At 51.2% G+C, this 10,201-nt stretch overlaps 1 protein-coding gene across 1 annotated transcript in view; it reads left to right on the forward strand.

Annotated features, from left to right (window-relative positions):
- Positions 1-9,275, forward strand: part of mast1b (microtubule associated serine/threonine kinase 1b) — a gene marked incomplete at its 5' end in the record, with an annotated part of 33,836 nt that extends 24,561 nt beyond the window's left edge. The window contains 12 exons of the mRNA XM_083676160.1: positions 732-897; positions 1,344-1,445; positions 1,628-1,750; positions 2,414-2,523; positions 3,179-3,339; positions 3,825-4,084; positions 4,521-4,745; positions 5,055-5,284; positions 5,503-5,625; positions 5,758-5,894; positions 6,087-6,274; positions 6,568-9,275. Coding sequence (XP_083532286.1) covers positions 732-897; positions 1,344-1,445; positions 1,628-1,750; positions 2,414-2,523; positions 3,179-3,339; positions 3,825-4,084; positions 4,521-4,745; positions 5,055-5,284; positions 5,503-5,625; positions 5,758-5,894; positions 6,087-6,274; positions 6,568-8,258 — 3,516 coding nt within the window. The 3' untranslated portion in view covers positions 8,259-9,275. The remainder of the gene's footprint in view (positions 1-731; positions 898-1,343; positions 1,446-1,627; positions 1,751-2,413; positions 2,524-3,178; positions 3,340-3,824; positions 4,085-4,520; positions 4,746-5,054; positions 5,285-5,502; positions 5,626-5,757; positions 5,895-6,086; positions 6,275-6,567) is intronic.
- Between the last annotated feature and the right edge of the window lie 926 nt (positions 9,276-10,201).

Genomic DNA, 10,201 nt, shown 5'->3' on the forward strand with positions numbered 1-10,201 from the left:
CAAATGTGATTATTTTGGAGATACAAGCCTTGCCAGTGAAGTGTTGACACTTCCAGACTGAATCATAACTCTCTGTTTTGGTGCGCTTTGATGGTTTGATGATTTTCATATGAATAAACACTGTGTCATTGTCTGCCTGGCTTTTTCAACGTGTGAAGAAATGAAACGATCAACATCTAACGCAAGCGAGGAGCCAATATGCCTTCGTTCATATTGTCAACTCTCTTTCTGGCATGGTTCTTTCTTTTTTTTTTGTCCTTTGGATGCTTCTGCTTTCAATTAAATTACTAATCATTACTTGGCAAGGTTTCTCCGCAGCCAAAAATCTGTTTGTATTTGATGAATATACCCATCTGCACATGAAAAACCAATACCACAGCTTTCATGTCTCATCCTGGCATTCTAGCATTGATCCTCTCAGCTCAGCAGAAACGTGCTGGCCACACGTGCCTCCCACTCACTTTTTGAAAACAAATACAAAAAGCAACAAGCAGGTTATTCTCCTTCACTCTTTTTTTTTGGGGGGGGAGGGGGGGTGGACCAGATATCTGATTTAAGAGAGACAAACATCAACAGAATATGTGGTCTGGTCTTTCTGAATTAGAATTAGACAATTAGAACAGAGCTTTCCATGAAAACACACCACAACAGAGGTGATGCATACAAGAAACCAAACACAACATGGCCTCCGCTTCCCACCAAAGGTGTGTTTTGTCCCCCTTTCCTGTCAGGTGTGTGGCACGCCAGAGTACATCGCCCCGGAGGTGATCCTGACACAAGGCTATGGGAAGCCGGTGGACTGGTGGGCCATGGGCATCATCCTCTATGAGTTCCTGGTGGGCTGTGTGCCCTTCTTTGGAGATACGCCCGAGGAGCTGTTTGGACAGGTCATCACAGGTGAGGGGTCAGGGGTCAGGGGGTCAGGGAGGGTGACTTAGTTGGTCCATATCTAGCACCCAGGTTTTCTTTTAGACTGTTGAACCTTCCTCTCTCTTTCTCTGGCTGTAGGTCCTGGACTCTCCCTCTCACTGTCAGCCTCTCGTTTTTCTCACCTGTTTTTCTCACGCTCACTTTTCCATATGTTCTAATGAATCCCCCGCCCCCCCCCTCTCTCTCCCCCCCCCCCCACTCTCTCCCTCCCTTTCCCTATCTCCCTCTCTCTCTCTCTCCTTCCCCCATCCTCCCTCTCCCTCTCTCTCTCTCTCTCTCTCTCTCTCTCCCTCCCTCCCCCATCCTCTCTCACCCTCCCTCTCTCTCTCTTCCCCCATCCCTCCCTCTCTCCTTCTCCCTCCCCCTCTCCCTCTCTCTCCCCCTCCCCGTCCCCCCCTCTCTCTCTCTCATAGATGACATCGTCTGGCCGGAGGGTGACGAGGCTCTCCCTGCTGATGCTCAGCACCTCATCTCTGCTCTCCTGCAAACCAACCCTCTGGTCCGGCTGGGCACAGGTCAGTGAGTTAGTGAGCACACAACACGCTCACCACAACAAATGCTCCATAAAACATGGCAGACAACACTCTCCGATTGATCGAACTGAACTATTCACTTGGAGGTATGGATTCACTCCAGTGTGTACGTCCCGTCTCTCTCCCTCCCTGTCTCTGTCTCTGTCCCCCCCCCCCTCCCCCAGGCGGTGCCTTTGAGGTGAAGCAGCACTCGTTCTTCACCGAACTGGACTGGAACAGCCTGCTGAGACAGAAGGCTGAGTTCATCCCCAACCTGGAGTCGGAGGAGGACACCAGCTACTTTGACAGTGAGTGTGCCACTGCCACTGCAGTCAATCATGCTGGAAGTAGCCATTAGAAGATGTTGATGAATTGTGGCCATGAAGGGATGCACATGGTCAGCAACAATACTCAAATAGGCTGTGGCATTCGAGCGATGATTGATTGGTATTAACAGGCCCAAAGTGTGCCAAGAAAACATTCCCCACACCATTACACCACCTCCACCATGAGAAGGTGTACAGGCGTTCCTAATAAACTGCTCAGGGAGTGTATATACACTTGAATGTATGGAATCAGCATGTAGGGGAGAACTGTCTGTGTCTGCAGCTTTCAGGTGCTTGTTAGTGCTGTCTGTCTGTTTATGTTTGCATGAGTGAAACGGTGTGTGTGTGTGTGTGTGTGTGTGTGTGTGTGTGTGTGCGTGTGCGTGTGCGTCTGTGCGCCTGTGCGCGTGTGCGTGTGTGTGTGTGTGTGTGTGCGTCTGTGTGTGTGTGCGTCTGTGTGTGTGTGTGTGTGTGTGTGTGTGTGTGTGCGTGTGTGTGCATCTGTGTGTGTGTGTGTGTGTGTGTGTGTGTGTGTGTGTGTGTGTGTATGCATTACTGCCCTTGTTCTCAGTGTGCCACTCAGTTCCCGTCCCTGTCCTTTCTCATTATAATGTGTTAATAACCCCCTGCCCCCTCCCCCGCCAGCCCGCTCCGAGCGCTACCAGCACGTCCACTCCTACGACGAGGACGACACCAACGATGACGAGCCCGTAGAGATCCGACGCTTCTCCTCCTGCTCTCCTCGCTTCAGCAAGGTCAGCCTCCACGCCTCGGTGACGGGGGAACACCTGTCAAAAACCACTGGGGTCTCATTCTCACACTCGGTCTTTCTCTCTGTCTCCCTCTCTTTCTTTCTCCTGGCTGAGCTTGTTGTCCTTCATTAGGCTCATTTGACTTGCGGTGTCTCTCCTACGGTCGTGTGTCTCTGCGGGAACTGCGTCGTGTTCATGTTCAAATTTTTGTGAAAAAAAAAATCCATTTTCTTTTTTATTTCTGTTCGGCTTGGCTTCCATGGTTTAGGACAAACACAACATAGCACATATCACACAGCAAATGCAACAAAAGAACATAACAATATTCAAAACGTCGATTTTCAAATGCACAAACACACACGTTGATAGAATGCCCAGTCCATCCAATGCCATGTCTCATCAAACACTCCAGTTGTAAAGGTATACTGCCTGCTGGCAATAGTCTGAACCAAAACCCACCGGTAAACCTCATAATCCTTACACACACACACACACACACACAAACGCACAATCTGTTACATGAGTCAACTGTCTTTGTGTGATCATCACACAGGGTAGCTCATAAGGTGAGCTATGAAATGGAGGCTCTATCTCTCTGTGAGAGCTGACAGGATGCCGTCCGTCTCTCCTCGCCCCCCCCCCCCCCCCCCCCCCCCAGGTGTACAGCAGCATGGAACATCTGTCCCAGCTGGAGCACAAGCCTCCGACCGTCACCCGGCGGGAGCACAAGGGCCCCAGGGAGGACCGGGTGGCCAAGAGGGAGAGCCTGGGCAGCCTCACCCTGCGGGACAAGACCTGGAGGACCGGGTCACCAGAGATGTGAGTCTGGACTGGAGACACTGGGCTCACTGACTAGAAACTCCTGCCTTCATGGTCACTGGATGGAGTGACCTTGAGCATCTGCAGTACTTAGTTATTGTTGTAGAAGAGGGACCCCAAACTCTCCAACTGCTGGAAGAATTCCGGAACACTCACCACCTTGAGTGCCAAGTGTTTTATGTGGGATTTACCTAGCAACAATACTTTGTTTGGCTACATAGTGAAGCATCATAATTTATGCATTTTTTGTGAATAAAGTCACCCTTGACACTCCAGAATGTTGACAATTTGGGCGACTTTACTCATCCTTGGCACTACACGAGTTAAGTGGATCACTGAAGAATAAAAATGAGTTGAAAGGATCGCCACTGTTTGGATGACTCTATTGAAGTGTAGATAGACTGTCAGTAGTAGAAAATACATGTTACATGTTTACATGTTTTACATTTTACAAACACTCTAATATCATGTGCTGTGGTGTCCAGGAAGCGCCTGTCGTGCTCCGAGTCGTCCTTCACTGAGAGTGACTCCAGCCCTCCCTCTGGAGCCCGCCGCCGATTCTCTGCCCTCATGGACACGCACCGCTTCGCCTCCCCGCTAGAGGGCGACCCTGAGCTGGCCGTCCCCACCAGGCAGCCACCGGTGAAGGCCAGGGGGGTGTCGCTGGAGGGGGCCATGGGGATGACCTCCACCCAGGGGGACCTGAGGACCACCCCGAAGGAAGGCAATGGCTTCACTGCTGGAGGTGAGGTCACTGGGTAGAGGAAAGGCCAAGATGGTGAGAGAGAGACAGAGTCATGTCATATCTTGCATGTGAATCACGCATAGATGTCAATGTGACATTTGGGCTGACGGATGAGTAATGCGCTTGTGTGTTAAGCCCTGAGTGACGGAGAAAGGGCGTAACCAAAGAGGACGATAGAAAGAAAATGAATAACTCAAAAAAACATTCAGTCATGCAGTGATGTGATCTTAGTGAAATACGTTTTGACGTTTTAACATTCTGGATCATCAATTCACTGCTTTATAGCCCAGACCTTTATAGCCCAGAACTATACAGATATGGCTGAGAGCTCTGACCTAACCTACTGTTGTTCCTATAACCTTATATCAATATATATAACAATATACTGTATGTGACATGATAGTAGCTGAGCCTTCATCTTGCTCCTCTGTCTCAGACAAAGTGTTGAGGCCAGCAGAGGCACCAGTGGGAGCCGCCCCGGTCCCCAGCAGTGCTGCTGCTGCTGCTGCTGCGGCTGCAGGGGCCACAGAGCCCCAGGGGCCCCGGGCCACCAACGACCTGGTCCTCAGGAGGGTCCGCCACCACCAGCCTGACTCCAGACCCGGAACCAAGGTCATCAAGTCAGCCTCAGCCACCGCGCTGTCTGTCATCATCCCTGCAGGTGAGGCGCTACAGGACGGAAGAGAGACTTGTGTCTGTCCGTCACATACAACGACATCATCCATTTCTCAATGCAAAATTGTGCTGTTTTGTGCTTTAGTGCGTTTCTTATTCATGGGCTGTGAATGTACTGCTTTGACCTTCATTTGACTTATTTAGACTCTGTAGAGCTGCATACAGTATAATGACTTTCTCGGACTCTATACTTTTTGTATAGTTATTATTATGATCATTTTTTCATTTTTTTTTCTCTCTCTCTCTCTCTCTCTCTCTCTCTCTCTCCCCCCCCCCCCCCCCCCCCCCACCCCAGTGGAGCAACACGGTACGTCTCCCCTGGCCAGCCCCATGTCTCCTCGCTCCATCTCCTCCAACCCCTCGTCCCGTGACTCGTCCCCCAGCCGAGACTACTCTCCCACGGTCAGCGTGGTGCGGTCCCCCATCACCATCCACCGCTCAGGGAAGAAGTACGGCTTCACCCTCCGAGCCATCAGGGTCTACATGGGAGACAGCGACATCTACAGCGTACACCACATGGTCTGGGTGAGAAAGCAGTGTTTACGTATCGACTGAGCAGGGTGTGTATCGACGGCTCTCTTGTAAGAGTGTTTGCGCGTCCGACATGTTTCCCGTCATTTCAGCTGTTTTCCTGCGGTTTATTGGCAGAACAATTCTGATTCTCTTATCAGAACACAGTGTGAGCGGAAGACGGCAGTTTGACCAAAGCTGTTTGATTGACGTTGATGTTCTTCCAATCACAGCATGTGGAGGATGGAGGCCCTGCCCAGGAGGCGGGACTCTGCGCTGGTGACCTCATCACTCATGTGAACGGGGAGTCGGTCCATGGTCTGGTGCACACAGAGGTGGTGGAACTCATCCTCAAGGTGAGAGGAAGTGGAGAGAGGGAATACAGAAGAGAAAAGGACAGAAAAAAAAGGTATCGTAATAATAATAATCGTGGTAAACGGAATAAAAGTGAAAAGCTAACATTTGTTTGTCCGTTCTTGTTTCTACAGAGTGGGAACAAAGTGACAGTGACCACCACTCCCTTTGAAAACACGTCCATCAAGATTGGCCCGGCCCGCAAGTCAAGCTATAAGTCTAAGATGGCACGGCGCAACAAGAAGACGTCGGCCAAGGAGGGACAAGAAAGGTACAAGTGCTTTTCTGACCAACACCGCATTGTATGACCAGCTAGACCCTATGATTTCTCTACACATAGGTGTTGGAGACTCACTTTGGTTTTCTATCTCTCTTTCTCTCTCTCTCTCTCTCTCTTTCTCTCTCTCTCCCGCGATACCATCCCATCTCCTCTCTGTCCGTTCTCCGTTTCTCTCTCTTCCAGTAAGAAGCGCAGCTCCTTGTTCAGGAAGATCACTAAGCAGTCCAACCTCCTCCACACCAGCCGGAGCCTGTCCTCTCTGAACCGCTCCCTGTCGTCAGGAGACAGTCTCCCAGGCTCCCCCACCCACAGCCTCTCCGCCCGCTCCCCCACCCAGAGCTACCGCTCCACCCCCGAGTCCACCTACCCAGGTCAGTCTGGAGGGTCCTACCCAGGTCAGTCTGGAGGGTCCTACCCAGGTTAGTCTGGAGGGTCCAGACTAGGCAGTAGTCTACTAGCCCTCATCCTACATGAATACACCCTAACATCATCTTACTTTAAATCTGCACACACTCAACACGATGGCTCTTGCACCTTCAATGTCTTGCAGTGATCGGCTTAAGCACTACTACATCAACATCATCAACAGTGTGTTTGATGTACAGTCGTATGTAAATACAGATATGAGGTGAAGTGTGATTGACGTGTGTGTCCTCTCCCCCAGGCAACTCATCTCAGAGCAGCTCCCCGGCCTCCAGCACCCCCAACTCCCCCGCAGCCTCCCAGCACATGAGGCCCAGCTCCCTGCACGGCCTCTCCCCCAAGCTCCACCGCCAGTACCGCTCGGCCCGCTGCAAGTCCGCCGGCAACATCCCCCTGTCCCCCCTGGCCCACACCCCCTCCCCCACCACTGCCTCCCCCCCGCCCCTGTCAGGCCACACCGTGGGGAGCTCCAACACCACGCAGACCTTCCCCGCCAAGCTCCACTCCTCTCCTCCGGTGGCGCGCCCCCGCCCCAAGAGCGCCGAGCCCCCGCGCTCCCCACTGCTCCAGCGCGTGCAGTCGGCCGAGAAGCTGGGCGCGCCCCTCCTGCCCTCCTCCTCTTCCTCCTCGTCCTCCTCGTCCTCCTCGCCCCTCGCGGGCGGGGTGTCGATGCGGAAGCACAGCCTGGAGGTGACTCACGGGGACTACAGGAGGGAGTCCTTCCACTGTGAGCACAGCCTGCAGAGCCTGCTGGAGATGGAGGGGGAGAACATGCCAGCTCCCCCCTCTCCCTCGTCCTCCTCCTCCCCCTCTCCCCCCACCACCAGCGAGATGGGGGTCCTGAAGCCTGTGAGGAGGCTGGGGAGGCAGGAGTCGCCCCTGAGCAGAGACACTCTGTTCACCGGGAGGGAGAGAGCCGCCCCGACCGCCGAGTCTGAGACCCACGCTGACAGCGCGTCTGCTAGAGAGTTGAAGAGCAGTGCTAGTGAGACAGTGAGGCATACATTGCCTCCTCGTGAGGCTCCGAAGAGCAAACCAGCTGTAGGGGAGGCCCAATCTACTCCTAGCCCTGCTACGACTCCCTCCATTCCAGGAACCAAGTCCAGTCCTGCAGGGAAACCTCCACATTTGAGTGCACCAGGCTTTGACGTCGCGTTTAAACCCACTGAGAGGGCCCTAGTCTTGGGTACATCGCCGCAGGGTCTGCTGCCCCAGGACCGGAAGCACCAGAGTGTCCAGACGGACACCACCATCTCAGCAGCCAAAAGCCAGGAGAGGAGCGAGGAGAAGGGGAAAGGGAGTGGAGCCCAAGACACAGTCACTCCACAGAGGGCGGCAGCCACAGAGGTGACCAAGGCAAGTAAAGGGACAGAGATGGGGGTGGGCACCGTGAAGGGAGGGGTGGGTGGCAGTGAAAAGGCGTCTGATACCAGGGTTAAAGGACCTGCACCTCCAATCCCAACGCATGCTCCAGCCCCATCGATAGCCACAGGCCAAGGCCCAGGTCCAGCCACAACCAAACCCAGACCAGAGAAGGTGTCAGCCCCATCGAGCAGATACCGAGGGGCCAGAGAGGAGAAGACCTACCTAGAGATGGTGGAGGAGAACCCCATGTCCCCGTCCTCCACCGCCGTCTCCCCCTGCTCTATCAAGTCCCGCCCCGTCTCCCCCTGCGACAAGGCCAGCTTCGTGACCCATCTCACCAGCGTGGCCAAAACCGTGCTGGGGCCTATGAAAATGGGATCCCAGGAGGGGGCCAAGGGGAAAGACAGCCCCAAGGCAAGTGAGGAGAAGCGGGGGAGCTCTGCAGGAAAGTCTGAGGTTTCGTCCGGAGGTATTCGACGGGGGGCCCAGGCGACGGCATCAAGCCCTGCCGGCTCAGCTCAGCCCGACAAGGCAAACGTGCGGAGCTCCACCAAGCACCACTCGTGAGCTGGGAGCGAGGGAGCAAGGTCGGAATCTCCCAAAGCAACATGGCACCATATCAGGCACTGGCTGGACACCCCCCCCCCCCAAAAAAAACTAATAAATAAAGGGAAAACATTTAAAATGCCTAGAAAAAAAAACACCAAATAGATACAGACATGTAGATAAAACAAGAAGATGTGTGGAGGAAAATTGCTTCAACTACTGTTCTCAAATATGTGTATAAGGTGTGTTATATGTATGTACCGTGCACCACTATACAGGTATGTGTATATAGTAGAAGCGTGTGTCCTTTAATGCATGTTCCACATTGTACATGAGAGATGAAAGAGAATATTTAAGGAGAAGAGGGGAAAAAAAAAAAAAAAAAATCATTAAAACAGACCTTATGGTAGTGAACACTGTGAACATCATGTCAGCCACACCCATAACACCTCTCTAATGTAAACAGCATGTCAACATGTCCACAGGCACCGTTCTGTCATGTTCCCATCAACAGTACATACAGTCTATGGGCATTACGCATTGATGTCATCTCCGGTGCCATCTTTTAATTCAGCTGAAATAGATGAAACAACATGTTCTCTCTCTCTCTCTCTCTCTCTCTCTCTCTCTCTCTCTCTCTCTCTCTCTCTCTCTCTCTCTCTCTCTCTTGTCAAATAGTAACTCTGAAAAGGTCGGGGCAAGAATCGCTGCATGAGTGTAACATAAAGGGAGAAAAAAAAACACCACCGCAGCGAATTGAGTCTGCTGTCTTTAATGATCCATGCTGATTAAGGACTAAGATTTAGACCTGCTTTGCTGTATGTGATAACTGTGACTGACTGGAATTGTAATCCATGCGAGGAGAACTTAAAGAATCTGTTATGATGTGTTTTAAGGGCTGGATTGGGGTGGACGATATGAACTTGCACAGGGACACTATGCAATGTGCTTTTCATGCCATTTCCTGTGTGTCCCACATTGAATACGTTTACAATGCCCCCGTGACTGGATGTTAGTAGGGAGGGAAAAGGTTTGCAATAAGACAAGCAAGCAGATATATTGTTCGATGAAGTGTCTCCATTAACCCATGTGAATTGTGAAATTCTTTGAGGTTCTTAAATGAATACAGTGCTAGTGAATTGAACTGTCAAGGAGGAGGCACTTTAATGTCTCAGCGTGTGTGTGTGTGTGTGTGTGTGTGTGTGTGTGTGTGTGTGTGTGTGTGTGTGTGTGTGTGTGTGTGTGTGTGTGTGTGTTCATGTGTAAGTGTGGTCAAATGAGAAGGTAGACGTAATGGAAGTATTGAGTGAACAGTGTGAGACTTTATACTCTGGCGAAGTAGGCTAGAACTCTCTCTCCCTCTTCAATGTATGCAAACGTAGCAGTGTATAATGTCATGTGTGAAGAAAAGTGCCAGTGTTTTAATTTAGGGATAAGGTGTTGTTTACGGTGATGTGTAGCCTAATCATATGCAAGTCCTATGTAGAATTCCCAGGCAGATCTGAGTGAACTCTTATTAGTGACAGAACTGAACATTTCCATGCCCAGACCGGTGTTAGACTGCCACCTTGTGGTCACCACCAGAGCCTCCTGAAAATGGATGGGATCAAATGGCCATGTGTAATTAGTTCACCAACGAAGCCAGGATTTCATCAGAGCCCAGATATTACTTGCATATCTTAGATTTTTGATATTGGTATGGACCTCTACTCCATTTTTGTTCAGGAATTCATTTGAATTTCATCTGCGCTGAGCCGAGATAGGTTTCTTACTAATCTTGATTGAATGAGACGACCATGCTCAGTTTGTTTGTGTTTGTTTCTTTCTCACAAATGCTGTGTATATTAAGACCAACCGAGAAGGATGAATTTATGATGCTGAATACTGTAGCTGTGGCAGAAAAAGTGTATGTAAAATGTAGTAGTCCTTGAAATGTTCTACAGAGGAAACAAACCCTTCTTATT

Source organism: Argentina silus (assembly GCF_951799395.1).
Source record: "Argentina silus genome assembly, chromosome: 9".
In the NCBI taxonomy this organism is placed as follows: Eukaryota; Metazoa; Chordata; class Actinopteri; order Argentiniformes; family Argentinidae; genus Argentina; species Argentina silus.